The sequence below is a fragment of the Empidonax traillii genome, unplaced genomic scaffold (genome assembly GCF_003031625.1).
Source record: "Empidonax traillii isolate 1590-97213 ecotype Southwest subspecies unplaced genomic scaffold, ASM303162v1 scaffold94:size1391941, whole genome shotgun sequence".
Lineage (NCBI taxonomy): Eukaryota > Metazoa > Chordata > Aves > Passeriformes > Tyrannidae > Empidonax > Empidonax traillii.
Genome location: NW_020955287.1, coordinates 1356752 through 1375339, shown reverse-complemented (window position 1 = coordinate 1375339; position 18588 = coordinate 1356752). Strand labels below are relative to the sequence as shown.

The following is an 18588-nucleotide window of genomic DNA, read 5'->3' as shown; positions in this document are numbered from 1 at the left end:
ATTGTAGCTTCTTTATTCCTAAGTATCTTACAGGTAGGCAGGCCAAAGATCACTAGGTAGGTATTACCCTGCTTCTGTTGATACTGTATGCTCTTTCTTTCCAAACGTAAGTATGGAACCATATCCCCTGCTACAAAAAATTAATTTAAAATACCTCTGCTGGAGACTCCTTTGTAATCTAGGTGATAAGCATTGCTGTCCACTAGGAGAACTCTGGGCAGAGCTGTCACTCAAATTTAGAAATAACAATGCTTATCTCTATCAACAAGTGAGACACAGATATGCAAACAGGTCCAAATTAAGAAAAAAAAAAGAGAAGAAATATTGGACATTCTAATTTAAATACTTAGGAAAACATGGTGCTATATACTTAAAACCAAAATTTAGGAAAGACACTTAGACTTCATGGTTTTCCTACCTCCAAACTACTAACAGTAGATACATTCCATATTTAATACAACTTTATTACAAGCAAATATAACCATTACTGACATAAAAGAAAGGCTATATAAGAAAATCCAGTGCAAAATAAAAGCACCCTAGAAAATCCACATTTCTGTTCCCATTTACAGACATTTACCATTGCAAGAATAACTGATTTCAGTGACTTCAGAGCAGTTACTCGCTGACACAAAGTTTAGACAGGATTTGCTGGAATTTTAGCTGTTGACTTCAAAGGAAAAAAAAAAAAAAGCGGGAGACTCATTGTCTGACGGGTGCAAAAATTAATACAAAATGTATTAACACAATATAAAACAAACATACATTAAATAGTTTTTGCTTCCCCGTAAATCAGACTTTCAAATGAATTTTATAAAATTTACATATTCAATTAAACAATTTATCTATCATTGTGGAAAACACAGTCCTTTATTTCAAGTTTATATTAACTATAAATATCTACGGGCAGGAAAGATACGCTTCAAGTTGGCAGGCTTTACTTCCCCATCCTTTATGTCTTTTGCTCTTTGCCTTTTGGAGAAAACATCACAGCATAAGGCTGCCGTCTTTTTGGACGTTGACAGGGAGCAAGATCCTCTTTAATGTATCCTGAAAAGAATAAGAATAAATCTGAAGTAAGAAATATAATATAAAACTAGGCATAACTTTAGCTTAAATTTGTGTTTACCCGCAAAAAAAATAACTTGTGATTTTTACCTCCTTCTGTGGCAACTGGTTCTCACTTCACAAAAAGTTGTGAGATCCCAGGGTGTAATATCATTCATTAAAACACTCCTTTGCTTTCTAGCAGATGAGTGCATAGTAATGCAATACAGACAGTCAGCACTGGAGAATGGTAACTATGAATTGTTCAACTGTTAAAAAACAAAGCCGCACTTTTCATTTTCTTGTCTACAGAAGATTTTATGTAAGAGTAACAAAGTGTGCATGTACTGCTAATTCAGTTGACTAATAAAAATCACTTTTAAAAATGTAAATCCTAGTCATGCAGAGGAATGAAACTTCAGGCACATGGATCTAAACAATGCATCCCTCTGTTTTAAGGGTACCCTTATTTATTGAAGACTCATCCACCTGGAAAAAGCCAAACATCAACCTACAGATCAAACACACGTTGAAAGCTTTCTGACAAGAAAAGTGTACAGAAAATTTCGAGAACAAACTCAACTTAGCTAACACTGACAGTGAGCAGACATTTTATGCAAGGTCAATTACAGCACCTGGCTTTTGTCAAACCCTTACTTTTTATGAGGAACAACATCCACTGAAGTGAGAGTAGTAGCTTCCTCCTTCATAGATGGAAAATGCTGTCTATGTAACTCAGTTATTTAAAAAAACCAAAACAAACACACACAAACCACAATTGGTTCAAGATACCAGTAAGAAGTAAAAATACATCTGTTGTACCCCAATATTTTGGAGAGACAGCTGCATTTGCTCATTATAGGAACCCTCTCTGGTGTTTTAGAGTTTTTGCTGCAGTGTTACTTTTTTTTTTTTTTTCTGAGGGAGGGTTGACCTAAAGTCTGCCTCTGATATGCTTTTGAGGACCACTAACAACTGAACAGCTCTTACTCTAGCAGAACAAGGAGAGAGCCAAGAATTTTTAAAGAGGCTGTAAGCAGATTCCAAAAGGGTAGTAACAAGTTGTGTAAAAATCAAAGCTCCTTGTTCTGAAAGATTAAGGATAATACGGCAACACTACCACACAAGAACATAAACACATCTCTGGCTACATTTTCCTATGCCTGACCTGACTGTTGTTACAAGATAAATTCTTCACAGCTAATAACAGATGCACAAGTAAAGATACAAACAACTCAGAGAGTTCCTATAGGGCTCCTTCCACTTCTGAAGAAATCTATATAGAGCATACTACAAACTCACTACGTTTTAATATCATTAATAAAACCTAATTTTTATACCAAGCTCTAGGATTTTGAAAAACTATTTAAGAAAGAACAAACCCCTGTGTAAAGAAAAGTCAAAAAAAAACCCCAAACCAAACAGCACGTTTTTTTATTGTCACTAACAAGCAAGGTATATGTATTAAAAACTATTTAATCACGCCTATTTAAACATACTCATTATCATGTGGTATAATGAAGCTCTAAAAATACTGACAAAGGACATCAGTAGTGCTGCCTGTCTCTCCTCAGTAGGTACAGTCTCTCAGCCTTTGCCTCTGAAAATCCAATTCCTGCTTTGATTCAAAGACATGTAGGGTTTTAATTAAGTTCTAGGAAAATCTCAATTATTTCTGCCTTCTCTATCTAAGGTCTAAGAAAGTTTTCATATATTCTTTTCTTAGTAGTACAGGAAAAATGGACAATATTTATTCAAAATAATGGCTACTGATAAGTAAAAAGACTTCAGCAGGACAGAGTGAGAAAGGCTACTATATGAACTACAGATAACTTCAGGCAATCATTTCTGGTAAAAAAAATCAGCTTTGAAAAGTGCTTTGTAAGACTTTTTTTGCACAAACCTCTTTCCATGCAGGTTTGGGTGGAAGGAAATCCAACCTCCCAGAAATTTTCAGGAGTACTTGGAGGAATGTAGCGAAATCTGTGTCTTGAACAGGAAGCTAGTTTCTTCTCTCTCTCTTCTTCTGGAATGTCTGCATAATACTAAATGTTAGGGGGGGAAAAAAATCCATGTTACCAAATTCATATATATACAGCAACTGCTTTACACAATGACATTGTCAATCACTGTGTTTATTAACACAGTTATCTAAAAATAATGGTGAGGATAGCCAAGGGTAGAGATTTGTTATCCAAGTGACAAACACCTGGCAATTATCCTAAAAGCTTACTGAACTTACAGATTATTTATGGTGGCAAATTTGTCAGCTTCCTATCTTTTAACATACCATAGGTATGAGGTTTAGGCATGCGTATAATTGCTTATGTCAACCATTTTACTGACTGATTTTACAAATCTAAGTAGCACAGGTGTTGAAGTAGATGGGAATTTTTTAAAAAAAATTTACTAAATTTCAGCTTGCATTTACAAATAAAATAGAAAAAAAAAAAGTGAAGAAACACACCACAAAAGCTGCACTGCGAAATTATTTTTTGTCTAAAGTTTACTGTTGCTGCTGTAAATTAAGTCAAAATTCTTCCTTCTTAATAACCCTCTAATTAGGAGTAAATAAAGAGCTAGTTTAACCAGATGACTGCCACAGGGACTCCACAAACTGTCTGCTAACCGCACATTCACTGCAGTAAATTGGTTACTCTTTTATTCCTGTCAGCTGTACTGGAGGCTGCAAAGACTTCAAATCTGTTCACTATGTGTTCCCACGAGTGGCATCTAAGAAAGTTAGGGTGTGGGTTTTTTTCCAAGGCAGTTTTCTACTGTTTCAATTTGTAATCCTAGTTGTGCCTCCTAAAACTACGAATCTGGCACTTTGATATCAGAGAGTGCCAAAATATTTTCAAAGTGAATTCACCATTTGACTCAAGTGGCAAGCCAACAGTCACAGCCACACAAGAAATCTGATCCTTGTAGAAATGGTAAAACAATTCTACCAAAATGACAGTGTTACAATGCAAAAAAGGCAAACTGAAGTTTAAAGCTCGTTTGATCAACTGCAAAGTGATCTAGACTGGGGAAATCGGGAAAGGAAAAGGGGCCAATAGAGATTACTTCCTTTCCCCAGCTACTGGTAGGATTTCAGAAAACCTACCTGGAATTGTAAAGTGTGCAGATAAAGTATAAAATAGGCATAAAAAATCCTCCTTCAAAAAATCATGAGATATAAATAGTGATGATTGTACAGAAAAGAGTAATCACAGCTCTGAATACGTTGGTGTCAACACTGCACAAACTAGGAAAAGCAGACATTTCATTTTGTGGTTCTGTACTCTGTGGGAACTGCAACTCTGCCTAAAACAGGTACATTTTCTCCCCTCCCTAAATCAATTCAGACTGTGTGACATACTCTGCTCTCTCCCTTATTAGTACAGGAATCTGATCTAGTAACATGTGGATCTCCCAGTCAAGAACACAGGTTTGGGTTGTTAGCAGGTTGTAACCAAAATTTCAGGTTACTGGTCTGTCTACTATGAAGTCCTGGAATGTGGGACAGAACAAACAGCCCATTTCACAGATAATATCCAGGAATTGTTATGAGCCCCTAGTAAAAGGTTCTTCAAAACTTTTTGGGTCTAAGTCCAGGATCAGTCACTGAATCTGGAGACACTTCATTTGACAATATTTGCCACTGTCTTACAAAATGTTCCCTTAAAGCAGCCTATGCCAAGACCAGAACTTTAGTGGGTATCAACAGTAGCTTGGGGATTGAGTCAGATAGATTGGGGTTACTTTTCCAGCTAGACTTCAGAGACCCAGCTGGAAAGATGTTTGTGTCACTCAGATAAAGATCTAGAGACTACTGAAAGAGAAGGAACAGGTAATTATCATATGGTACACATCAGTTTTCCCTGCAAAAGGTAAGAACATGGTGTTAAGTCAGCAAAATCAATTATAAGAATTCTACAATATCTGTATAAGCCAAATAATACTGAGTCTTATTTAGGGATAATTAGCAGTGCTCCATATTTTTGTACTGTAAATAGCCTGAAATTCTAGAAATTTACCTACTAAAAGTTTGTAATGTGCTGTCTTTTTTTTTTTTTTTTAATTAAAACATTTAGATTGGTAAGGAATATTTATAGATCCAACAGTAAGAAATACAATACAGTTCAGTGGGAACAGAAAATAAAAATACCAATCAAAAATCAAGACAAGTATGTTTTAAATAGAAATTAGAAAGTAACTTTTTTTCTTTGGCTTGTTTAGAAATCTATTAGGGTTGACAGAGAATGGGAGAGTTATTTATGTCAGCTAAACAACAATAAGAACTCTCAGCTGTTTTCTAGATTGATCTCACTATCCACAGCATTTTCAGTCCATACAAAACATTCGAGCTAGTCTTTTCCATGTGTGAAGACAGGCAATATCTCATCCTGCAGTGTCTTCTTGGTAAAATAACTGTTTACAGAACTCTACAGTTTCAAGTCTCAGAAAGGGAACAAACCCTTAAAATATGCCTCCCATTAGTTTAGCATTAAATTACTTACAGAATAATTTCTGTAATCTAAATGCATATAAAAACATCTGACTGAGTCTCCTACTCATCTAAACTGTAGCTAGAACTTTATAACCACATTAACAAATGTTACAAGCTACCTGTAACTCCTGCCTACAGTCTTTCTCTGATAGCATAACAAAGTCATAACAAAACAAAACAAGACCTCTTATCAAAAGTTCTACACTGTAAGGCAAATAAGATGCTTCCACAGTTTTAAGATAAGCACTTATAAAGGACTGTAATATCAGTCTGCTGCGGCATGTGCAGAAATCAAATCTGTCAGGTCTTCTCAGAGTGACGGGTAACTCACCCAACTCACATCACTTGCAGCACACAGCCAGAAACAGTTGACTGATTTCTACCCACTCCCTAAATATTTCCTGAGACTTTGGCGACTTTTCAAACCCACATGGCTAATCAGTAAGCCAAAACTTTTTAAAAGCACCATTTATGCTTTATCCAATACTCCCTTCTTCAATAGGCTTTTAATTCAAAGCTAGTTTTATTATTGTGCAGTGATAGAGCCAAGCATTCCCTACATTCCATGACACTCATCTTGAATGGTGTAGACTTTAAAAAAAAACAACTCAAAAAAACCAAAACCAAAAACAAAACCACATTTTCCTGACACTTAATATAGAAACCTACTATTACAAAATCTGAGCTCTGAATGTTTTCAGACACCACAGTTACCACTCTAGCTTGACAGAAAGTAACAAAAACTGCATTTGCAGAGAGATCTGTAGGTTACAGAAACAGGAAATTAAAACACTAACCACGTGGCTCTTGGACCAAGAAATAGACTGAAGGTTTGGGGTTTTTTTTTGGTTTGGTTATTTTCCAATATCTTGTTTTCTTTCAAACTCTTTAATTCAAACATATTTCTGAAAATTATGTTTATAATTATAAAATTTAAGTATTTGTATTTAATGAGTTTTATCAAAACATTTTCAGGAATGTATTTTAAGTAAAAATATACTCTTGTAAATTTCTTCAGCTAAGTAAATGGGACTTGCTTACAAAGTGAATAGCAGGAGAATCAATGAAAAATGTTGGTTCTATATAGGTGTGGAAATTAAATCAAAATAGTCCAGAAAATCCATCATTATTAAGTCATCAATCCACATTTCTAGTGAGTCATAATTTATTAGATCATCACCAATGATTAAGTTCAGCCTGAAAGTCTATTAATGGCCAAATGAAATATGTCTTTACTACACATGTAACTACTTCAATATTTTATCTCTACACCAAGTATCCGAAAGCAGTTTACTAAACTGAAAGGGAGGAAAAAAATGTGAACATGAAACCTAAAATTTAATGCTTTTTAACCTGCTAATGTAAACATTTCTGCATGCATTTGCACATATAAACACATCGTCACCTGTGCTGGTGCAATTATCTGAAAAACTTTTCTCAGAAAACAAGGAAAAAAACAACCAGACAAAACAGAGATAAATATATCTATTTATAAATAGGAACAACAGGACATAGAACTTACTGAATCCTGTAAATTTCAGTAGAGCTTTTGAGCTGAAATTTAAGTCTTATAATAGTTCTTTGACTTACTGATCTTACTGGAACCTTGATGTAAAAAGCTTCTATCATACACATACACCCCCCTCCAAGACTTTATATGCAGTTACTACAGCTGAAAACAAACAAACCAACTGCAAACTTGGTAAAACATTTACTCCTCTGCTGCTGTAGGTAATGATACTGATGCAACCAGATTCATGATTTCAACAGCACTGTAGCACTTAAATACCATCAGAGTTAGGGGAATGGAAGACTTATCAAATTTTTAAAGCACTACTTACTATTTCACATTCCTTACAAGTATGGCCAAGTAATTTTCTTCTTTCTTCTTTTTTTCGAATAACCTCAATATGAGGAAAATCTAACACAGTATTCTTTCTGAAAAACAGAAACATTTTCACATGATAGTCCTTTTATTTCTTCTACATGACTGGAAATTTCTGGTTTTTAGAACATAATGATGTAGAGTCAAGGAAAAAAAAATACCAGAAAATGCCTGCAAAACCTAAATCAGATTGTATTTCATAGCTGAATAGGACTATTTTTATAAACAAAAGGTTTTAAATATAATATGATCTTTTACATAACCAGAGATATATGTCTCATTATTATGGCTTTTCATAGTCTGAAAGTAATTATTAGATAGAAATTATTCAAATATAAATCTTCTGAATTTTTTTTTGTCTGAGTTGTGATTGCACCAATTTCCACGAGACGAACATCTGATGGGGTTCACGACCAGAAAAGATTCTTTTCAACTTATCTGCTCACAAAACACTAAACAAGTTTTCCTTTACAAAGAAAACATATACCAAAGTAAACAAACAAACAAACAAACAAACAAGCTAACTGAAGGCCTTGGTATCATTATGAAATGAAGATACAGACTTCCAGTGATGATTATACAGACAGGAAATAGAGCAGGCACTAAGAGGCACAGTTGTTGAACATTATTCATTTATTGCGTAAAGCAAGGGGCAAAAATATCAGAGGAGGAAAGGTTTTTATTTGTACAAGCAACCTATAGGTTCTTGGCTCTTAAACTCATACATGACCACATGCATGTAAGAAACCACACCAGATTATAAAACACTGCATTCCATAAATTATAAAAAGCAGAAGAGGCAATCCCTTCTCCTCAGCAAATGTGACAGGCATCTCAACATGGTTAACTTTTTTCCCCTACCCTAGCTTTTATCTAATTTAGTAGATCTTTTACCTGTGCATCTTCAACTGCTAACATATTACATACATGTTGACTTTATGGAGGAACAAGCTCCCTATAGGGAAAATATAAAGAACCTTAAAATGTCTATACAGAACAAATTAAATTACCTTTCATCACTTTTGAAATATGGCTCCACAAAAGCTTTCTGTTTGGTTTTATCTTGTTTATCCTCATGCTCTGTACATATACATGCAAAACAAAAAGTTAGATGTCATATAAGGTTAACAGACTGCCTGGGAAAACTTCTCTAAAATTATTAACCAACTAAAACCAATAAAAAACCGTCACGTTCATTCAGTCTGAGATAACAGATTCAAGTATGTACTAAAAACAATATAGAATTGATTGAACCAGCAATCAAAAAGCATTCCTGGAGTAGCAGGAAAACAGTAGCAAGACAAGTAAAAAAGACAAGCAGAATATCAAAGGAAAGGTTGCTTAAAATATAAAATACTGTAAAATCTTTGATAGAACTTAGCACAGGGAGAAGAAAGGAAGTAAGTAATCTGTAGCCAAAACCTAGTGTGACTCTTGGGGATGATCTTGCACAGGGCTAAGAGTTGGACTTGATCCTTGTGGGCCCCTTCCAACTCAGCATATTCTGTGATTCTGTTTGCTCTAAGGGTCACTTTGCTGTTCTGCTGTTATGCCAACTTTCATTACACATCCCACATTTGTGTGGTGACTATATAATTGAACTAGCAAAATAATGTTCACATTGGTTTATTTTATGTCCTTGCAATTAATCGATTTTCACATGAATTTATGAGAAAAGAACTGATGGTTTACTTGGCATGTTCATTCCTAGAGAACAGAGCCCGATTTCAAATCAACTTTTGCAGTTTAACTAGTCTAATAAAGACAACATCGAATCATATCCCACTCTTTAGTTTCTTGCTTGCTACTGTTATTCCCTTATCCCACTCTTCATCATGAAGAGTTTCTTTCTCATCACATGCAGAAGGACTATCTTCTGGTAGGCAGGATTCATATTCTTCGTGGGTTGTTTGATCAAACATCTCTGTTATTTCTCCTCCTATTATAAAAAGAACAATGAACATCCAAATCAGCCTCTCCAAGATTTTAGTCAAGAAAGTGCATTTTGACTGAATGTGTGTCAAAAGAAGTAACATTTCATCTTCCCATACAAAGTCTGGTATGATTACATAGTAAACTTTCAAAGCTGTTTGTTACAAGAGTGATTGTTGCAGGTGAGATCAGAGCTGTTACATGGTTAAGTATTTAACTCTTTGAGCACTATAAAGGAATAGCTACTGGCTCTCTTGGAACAAATCCTCTAATTTTCTTAATCTAAGTTTAAAAAAACCCCTCAAAATCCACAACCATACTGATCTGTGCAACCTATAAAAACACATCAGCAGTTTTTTACTGCAAAACATTTTTTACTATCTTGTCATTCAGGGAAAAAATGCCATTTACTCTTCCCTTCTCAAAAAAACCTCCAAACAACAACACAACAAAAACCAACCCAAAACCCAAACAAAAAAAAAAAAAAACCAAACAACAACCCCTCACACACCACAAAAAGCAGCAAACCAAAGGGGAAGAAAAAAAGTCTTACTTGGACTGCTTTCCTGATTTTGCTCTTGATTTTTCATTTTTAATAGCACACTATCACTAACATATGTATAATCCATATCAACAACTTCCCCTCCGACTCTGCTCTGAGAATCATCCTAAAAAAAGCAAAAATGACAATTGCCCTCAGATGCAACTGGTGTAGTCAGTGTCACCTCTGTGTATTCTGAAACACTTTCATAGCAATTACTGGCTTCTTTTTTCCCCCTGCAGTAATGCCTGCATGATAAAGATATAAAATCTATGTAAAGAATAACACATTCTGAAATTCAAGTGTGAAGCATTTATTTCATGGGCAACAAATGCCTTAAAAAAAATTCATGTTAAACTCTCCAAAGATAAAAAGTAACAATGAAACATACAGAAATTAAAGACTGGACAAATTAACAGATTTTAAGATAGTCTTTAAGTGAGAGAGATAAAACAAGTAGATTTCATGAAAATTCTCAGAGATCTTAATAACCAAGCTGCACCCAACTCAGAGAAAGATAATAGTCATTACTGGCATATTTTCTATCACTTAACATAAAGAGATATCACAGAGATATCGCACTGCACATTTTCAGAGGAAAAATTATAAGATTTAGAATATTTTTTGTCTTAAACTCAAAACTACCTTCAAAAGCATCAGTTTCATACTGAGTATATGTCTGCTGAGTTTATCAACTAGAGAGTGGAATGTTTTAGGATAACTGTAGTGTACTATGCATAAACAAACATTTCAGATGTGCAAACACATATCGAATGAGATGGATTTAAAATTTTGTTAGAAAATGGCTTTGGTCTGCCCAGAACAACGTTCATGATAGGAGTTTTTCAGGCTTTTTCAACATCACAGAACATGCAGGCTTGTTATAAAAGCTCACCTTTGTATCAATCACAGTAATGTCCATTTTGTACTCTGAAAGGTCAGCTCCTGGGTCTACGCTCCACTGGAGGTTTTCTAAAGAGGTTTTATCTTTCAGGTCTGGATGCAGAGAATATGAGGAAAAAAAACACAGTCAGGATCAAACTCTGCCAGTAGCACCCTATAGTATGTAAATTATGTCAGCTTCCCTTTTATCAATTCATCTGTGGGTTTAGGGATTATTTTTCTCTAACAGGCTCATTTGGTGTAAATCATATTTTGTCTGAAGAGTTAGAAATAGATCTTTTTAAGTTTTTTTGTCATATTCAGGAAGCACACTACACCTTTGGGTTTGTATGAGGCATATTATACATAAAATCCTCTGGCAGGTAGCATTGATAATGGATAGAAGACATTCATAAGCTCATGCAATTGTTTAAGTTGGAAAAGACCTTGAAGATCATTGAGTCCAATCATTAATCCAGGACTGCTAAGTCCACCACTAAACTAAATCCTTAAGTACCACATCCACAAGTTTTTTGAACACTTCCAGAGATGGTGATGGTTCAGCTGGCTGTTGACCAGCACCCCAGGTCCATTTTCACCAGGCAGCTTTTCAGCCACCCTTCCCCCAGCCTGTAGCAATGTTGCATGGGGCTTTGTGACCCAAGTGGAGAACTCGGCACTTGGTCTTCACAAAATCACAGAATATGCTGAGTTGGAAGGGACCCACAAGGATCATCAAAGTCCACCTCCTGGCCCTGCACAGGACCATCCCCAAGAGTCACACCATGTGCCTCAGAGTATCAACCAAATGCTTCTTGAACTCTGTCAGGTTTGGTGCTGTGACCACTTCCTGGGGAGCCCAACCACCCTCTAGGCTAATATCCAACCTAAGCCTCCCATGACACATCTTCAGGCCATTCTCTCAGGTCCTGTCACTGGTCACCACAGAGAAGAGATCAGTGCCTGCCCCTCCTCTGCCCCTCATGAGGAAGTTATAACTGCAATGAGGTCTCCCTTCAGCCTCCTCTTCGCCAGGCTGAATAGACCATGTGGCTTATACCACTGACCTCAGCCCATCCACCCAGATCTCTGTAGATCCTTCCTACCCTCCAGCAGATCAACACTTCCACACACAACCTGAGCTGTCTGTAAACAGACTCAGGTTGCACTTGATTCCCTCATCCAGGCCATTGATAAAGACATTAAACAGGACTGGCCCCAGCACTGAGCCCAGGGGAACACGACTGGTGACCGGCCACCAACTGGATGTAACTCCATTTGCCACCACTCTCTGGGCCTGGCCATCCAGACAGTTTTTACGCAGTTAGGAGTACACCTGTCCAAGCCATTAGCAGTAAGTTTCTCTAGGAGAATGCTGTGGGAAACAATATCAAAGGCTTTGCTGAAGTCCAGGTAAACATCCTCAGTCTTTCCCTCACCCACTAAGCAGGTATGGATCCTTGGGTGGATCCCATCCAGCCCCATAGACTTGTGTGTGTCTAAGTAATGCAGCAGGTTGCTGACCATTTCTCCTTGGATTATGGGGGCATTACTCTGCTCCCTGTCCTTGTCAACCAGTGCAGGGGACTGGATACCCTGAGAACAAGTCGTCTTACTCTTAAAGACAGAGGCAAAGAAAGCATTAAGTACTTCAGACCTTTCTTCAACCTTTGTCACTATGTTTCCCCTTGCATCCAATAAAGGATGGAGATTCTCCTTAGCCCTCCTTTTGCTACTGATGGATTTCTATAAACATTTTTTATTGGCTTTTACAGCAGTTGCCAGATTAAACTCTAGTTGGCTTTGCCATTCTAATTTTCTTCCTGTGTAACCTCACAACATCCTTGTAGCCCTCCTGTGTCCTCCTGAGTTGCCTGCCCCTTCTTCCAAAGGGTCATAAACTCTCTTTTTTAATCCTTGAGTACCAGGCAATGTTCAGTCAGGATGGTTTTCCTTCCCACCAGCTCATCTTTCAGCACAGGGGGACAGCCTGCTCCTGGGCCTTAAAGATTTCCCTCTTGAAGAATGTCCAGACTCCCTGGACTCCTCTGCCCTTCAGGACTCCCCCCCAAGGGACGACTCAACCAGTATCCTAAACAGGCCAAAGTCTCCTCCAGAAAAGTTGAAGGTGGCAGTTCTGCTACCCCCCACTCCTTATTTCTCTGAGAACTGAAAACTCTCTTATTTTGTGACTGTCCTGCTCAAGATGGCCCCAACCATCATTTCACCCACTACTTGTCCACAAACAACAGGTCCAGGGGGTGCCTTCCCTAATTGGCTTGCTATTGACATTAGAGCAATGAGTCAGGTATAAGAAAAGAATGTCCAGTCATTGTTCCAAAGATGCCTCTTGATTTGTCTGTGAAGATAATATTTAGATTCCAGCCTACACAGCCACACCAACTAGTGACAGATATGTTTTAAATTCATAATGCAAGTATTTCTAAATAAAGTATGCAGTGTAATAGCTCAGCTAAGGAGTACAGAAGCCTTGATTCTACAGTCTTAGTTCAAAAAATTAGTTTTCAGACCGAGAACACTTAATAGGAAAGAAGATACAAGGAAGAGTATATATACAGAAAGAGAATATGGTAGCCTGTGTTTATTATCACTAAAGGTACAAATTTCTTTAACAGATTGTTAGGAAGAATGAAGAATATTAAACAAATAGCTTATCCTTACACTTTCAAGCATTTGAGAAAAGTTTAAACTCAAACTTGCTAGGATTTTTATTATTACACTGCTGAACAATAACAATGCTAAATAAACAAGAACGAACGAGATTCCTAGCCTGTTGTGCGTACACCTGAATATCAACAATATATTTATTAAACAGTGGCAAAAGAATGCCAGGAAGATACAAGATGTAAATGTGGGGGGTGATCTTAAGAAGTCCTGAATAGAATGAGTCTGAGTTAGAAGAAGAACAAAGTGATTAAAGTGGAAGAAAGGAACATACAAAACATTCTGTTCAACCACAGCACAGGCTGAGGGGGTAGGGTGGCAAGAAAAGGAACATTTTCATCAAGTTACCTTGCTCATCTTGCAGTGCTTTACTTTTTGATACTCTACAAGGGTTTGGTTGAAGTACAGATGCTGGTTCAGACTCTCCGTGTCCTGTCCTTGTTTTCTTTCTATTTGGTACATGGCCAGTGGTAACCTAACAACATATTGCAATTTTACTATTTCCCAAAACTTAAATATAATATTTCAAAGAAGCAGAAAAGAAGTCAGAAAAGTGTACCTGTACATCACCAAAAAGTTCCTCTGTCTCTGCAGAACTTGGCAATGGTGCAAATTTGAACGGAGGAACTTCTTCTTTCATTTGGATCTGTTTTTTCTTATCTGGGAATGTTTTTCCCAGCATTGCCTCTTGTATGTACGATTCCTCTTGTAAATCTCTGACAAGCAAACAGCTCTCGTTGGCATTTTGAATGGACGATGAACCTTCAGGAATGGGCTTCCCTACTTGTGAAAAAACGTCATGCAGAGTCACCTGTTTCAGTCTATTTTTACATGTCTCCTCACTTCCTTGTTTTTTGTCTTGACAACGAACTCCAGAGAAGCGATCAGACAGATCCAAGGGCTTATCAACTGTATGTTCCCCATTAATATGCTGGACATCTGATCGAAAGGGCACAGAGTTCTCTTTGTTAAAAGATGTTTTTTCACAGCCAACTGCATGATCATCTTCAGTTTTCTTTCTCTTAGCACACCTGCCTTCCAGCTGTTTCTGGTGTACGAGAAGGAAATCACTCTTGATCACCTCATTTTTAGCTGTGCAAGTGTTTCCAACACAGATTACAGCCTCACTAGTATTCTTTTTCACAACTATTTGCCTATTGATAGACACCTGGTTGATAACTGAGTTGATTTCCGTTCCAAGGTTCAGTGGTGCCACAAAAGCAACATCTTCAGATTTTGATTTACTTTTATGAGATCTAGAACCGGATGGATTGTTGAAGAGGTTGGTTTTGAGATTAGGCTTCAATCCTGAATCTAAAATACAAGGAGCATGACCTGTACTTGAGTTGTTCTTCATACTGCTAGAAGCTCCAAAAACAGGAGAGGCTACCTGAGCATCCCAGTCAACATGTGGTGGAGTGTTCTCAGATGGATCTGAAAAACTGAATACAATGAGAGATGAGAGATTTTTCTGGTGTACACAGGTTGGGAGGAGAGAAAGGGATATACAGAAATTATAAGTTTCTTATCACTGATTTGCTACAAAGCTGCACAAGTTGCTAGTGTTAACTGGAAACAGAAAGAAAAACCAAAGGGAACTTATTCTAGGAGTAAGGACTGTTGCAATCAAAGAGCTGTAAAGGCAAACAAAACACAGATCTCGCCCTTCGTTCTGGTATGGCATGAAAATCTTGTACCACGCTCAACTGAAAACCAAGGAGAGACCTAAGCCTGCCTTGAAATTTCTTCTATCTAAAGACTCCCTACCTTTCAGTGCAGTGAAAAGGAAGAAAGACAGAAAGATATTGCAGCCAATCTAGGTTCTTTTATAGATCTTAAAACCAAGACAACATTTTCTCAAAGCTTCTGTAAGTGAAGGAAAAAAGTGGACGTTTCTTTCAGGTACTCTTTTTTTTACCTGTCATCAATAAAACATACGATCGAGATGACAAATAGGGCCAAAAAAATTCAGTTTAGACCACAACACCATGAGAAGAGTGGGAAGGGAAGTGCAACATTAAATCAGTATGACACCTAATCAGCAGAAAAGTTTAATGATCATTTTCCTATTCCAGCTTTAGGCCCGTTATCCACCAGGGTTATGAGCCTCACAAGATGCCTTGCAATAATGAGAAGTAAGGAAGGCAGGGACTGTGTACACAAAAAGCCCAAATCAGAAGTTTGTGAATGAAGTAAAAGTCCACAGTTTTGCATTCTATCAGTTTCTTTGCTTCCAATGTTATTTACTTGAAAGAAACATCTATGATATGACAACACTTATTTCCATGTCTTCAAAGCAAAATCCTGTTAAGGTTTTAAATTCTACTAAAACTAGAACTTCATATAAGCCTGCTTAAAACAGTATTATTATAACTGTGTGGAAACACACCCTAAATTGGTGTCATCACTTCTTGATTCAGGAGCTGGATGCTTTCTTGAGTCTTCAGTCTGCATGATCTCTGGGGCCTGGCTCATAACTGTATTTGTGTGGGGAAGATTCAGTACACTTTGGGACTCCTACAGATGGTGAAGGAAAACAAAGAAAGGAAGTGTGAGAAGATATTGGAATTAAAAATTAGAAATATGCTAGATTTGCACATAAATACTCAGAGGACCCATTCAAATTGAAACACTCAAAACTTCATTAAAAAATAATAAATGCTAGGAGATGAACTTTTGACTAGCAACTGTAAAGAAATCTTATGGAAATTGAAAATAATTCATCATTCAAATGCTAACACACGGAGAAATACTCTGCATATTATAGTTTTTATGGTAGTTACTGATCAAAACCATCAAATAATTTGACCTAGAATCACCAAACAGTCTCATCACTTAATACTCTATTTCAATGTCTTAGACTTGATTACTGCACAGAAGGAGTTTGGCAGACCCAAAGGTTTAGATCACTGTATTAATAACACTTGCAAGTTCCATACAAAGCTGGAACCATATCCCTGCCCTTCTCCCCAGCCCCCAGACAGCTGAGTTGTATCTCTTCTTGCTAGAGCAATTCAGTAATGAGTAAGCAAAAGCAATCCAAAGTGAGCTTACTGGAACGCAGAATACCTTTGCAGAGTCTTAATGCAAAAGAGAAAAAACCACTGGTTTTGAAAACAACTGGCCCAAAAAGCTGGTTATGAAAGAAATTTGGGAATACTACTTACAGATTCCTCTTGAACACCAAGTCCAATTGTTTCTGGGACGACTGCAGCCAAGTTAAGAGATGGCTTTGGAACAGGATAGCCTCCCACCGTTGGTTTATCTTTGTGAGAAGATCATAGTAAGTTATTATAGTCTCTTAGTCCACTCACACAGATGGTAGAAACACAGAACTAAAAAGTTCACAAATTAAAACTGGCATTTATGGAAACAGTTTGACCTCTGTCAGATAAAAATCATATCTGAAAGTGCTAAGTGGAGAAGGGGGGCAGAAGAAGAATTTCTGATGAGAGCAAACTGCTATATCAGTACAGAGAAATATGCTTCCAATTTAAATATAGTTTCCCAAAATTAAAATACAAAGACCAGTCAGTGTAAAAGTTGCTTTTCAGTCTTCCAGTCCAGGGCAGAAATAGTCTGAGAAAAGCACGTAGAACAGTGGTGACATGTATTTACAGTAAAATGCTTCTCTTGCATTTTTCCTTGGTGACAGTCACCATTATTTTTCCTATGTTTTTATTAGAAAAACAAATAGATGAGTTTTGCTTCTTTGAGGGGTTTAACATTACTCAGTTCATTATGCTGGGGCAAGTTAATAAGATTAGAAAGCACAAGAACTACAACCACCACAACCCTGATCTGCATGAATGATTCCATGCTAATTCTCACAGTCATTAAAGAGTTAAAAAGGTTTGCACCTTTTCACATTTCTTTGTTAAAGAGAGGTTAAAGAGATGAACCCTCAGTTTTACAATATTTTTGCCTTATTTTGAATGTAATTAGAACTAAATCTATTACTCTACTTACTTTGTATAGGGGACAGTTGTGGATCACAGGTGTCTGCCACTAGTATCTCTTCTCTGTGGTTGCTGCTCACTTGCGTGGAAAAGAGTGGAATTTTTCCATACTCTAGGAAATGTAGAAACATTTCACTTCGTGAAATTAGGTATCCTGTTGTGATAATTTTGCATACATACAGACAATGATCCTGATCTTAAAAGCACTTGAAAATGAGTGTTGATATGTCAGTAGATCCAGTAATCTAAACCCACCTGATAATTTGTCATAATGATACCTCAGAATAAAGTCACAAATATTTCATATTAATCCTTTTCCTCACAAATATGACCCCAGCCAGTCAGCCCTAAAACAACACTAACAAAGGATTATACCATTGTCCATACTGACCATATGAATATACGTGTTCAAGCTCTATTTGACCTGTTAATATGGCAACAAAACAATTGAAGAGTAAACCACCCAAGGGTCTAATGCTCTGCATCAGCTAAGATAATAAAGTAAAAAGGTGAGAATCTGAGATCTGAATTATGACGAACTCTGCTGATAGCTTTTCATGGCCATTAACTGTGACAAGTATTTACACCATTTCAGTATAACATTCATGTTATACTTTGGATTCATTTAGTAGCTCCATTTTTTTTATTCAGAAAATGGAGAGGTACAGGTGTGTTTAGAAAAGAGAAATTATTCACAGCACTAAACATTTCAAATGCAAAATAAGGGGCATGAATAACCAGCACACCCTTTTCACTCCACTGTTGTTCTATTTTTATTCTTTGAAAGAGGCTTTTAGTCAAGACTCCTATTTAAATACATTCAAATATTACTTTAAATACCTTTTTTTTATGCCAAAAGATAAATGAACACAATAAGAGCACCTGGATTATCATATTTCCTGTGTATCATTAAAATACAAGCACAAAGACCCTTATTTGACAAAAATATTTCTCATAGTTAAAATCCATTAGAACTTACAGAACAAGGTCGGGAAATAAAATGTGGACAATACTCCTGGACTTAAGACAGAACACAAGCACAAATGGTGTATCAGTACTAGAAGAATAAAGATCACGTAGGTATCTACCAGTTTCAATAAAATTACTTTAATTGCAGAAGAATTGCAGAATGTGGCAAAACATTTGTTTCCCTCTCCACTAG

General features: G+C 36.7%; 1 protein-coding gene across 4 annotated transcripts in view; it reads right to left on the bottom strand.

The window, feature by feature from the left end:
- Positions 1-213: 213 nt before the first annotated feature.
- Positions 214-18588, bottom strand: part of RBBP8 (RB binding protein 8, endonuclease) — a 39560-nt gene continuing 21185 nt past the window's right edge. For all 4 annotated transcript variants that reach the window (XM_027881775.1, XM_027881776.1, XM_027881774.1 and 1 more), the window contains exons 8-19: positions 17437-17538; positions 16635-16732; positions 15857-15984; positions 14027-14909; positions 13816-13942; positions 10796-10896; positions 9913-10027; positions 9214-9366; positions 8438-8507; positions 7384-7480; positions 2951-3092; positions 214-1050 (exon numbers count right to left, since the gene is read on the bottom strand). In XM_027881775.1, the coding sequence (XP_027737576.1) occupies positions 953-1050; positions 2951-3092; positions 7384-7480; positions 8438-8507; positions 9214-9366; positions 9913-10027; positions 10796-10896; positions 13816-13942; positions 14027-14909; positions 15857-15984; positions 16635-16732; positions 17437-17538 (2114 nt within the window). In that variant the 3' untranslated portion in view covers positions 214-952. The remainder of the gene's footprint in view (positions 1051-2950; positions 3093-7383; positions 7481-8437; positions 8508-9213; positions 9367-9912; positions 10028-10795; positions 10897-13815; positions 13943-14026; positions 14910-15856; positions 15985-16634; positions 16733-17436; positions 17539-18588) is intronic.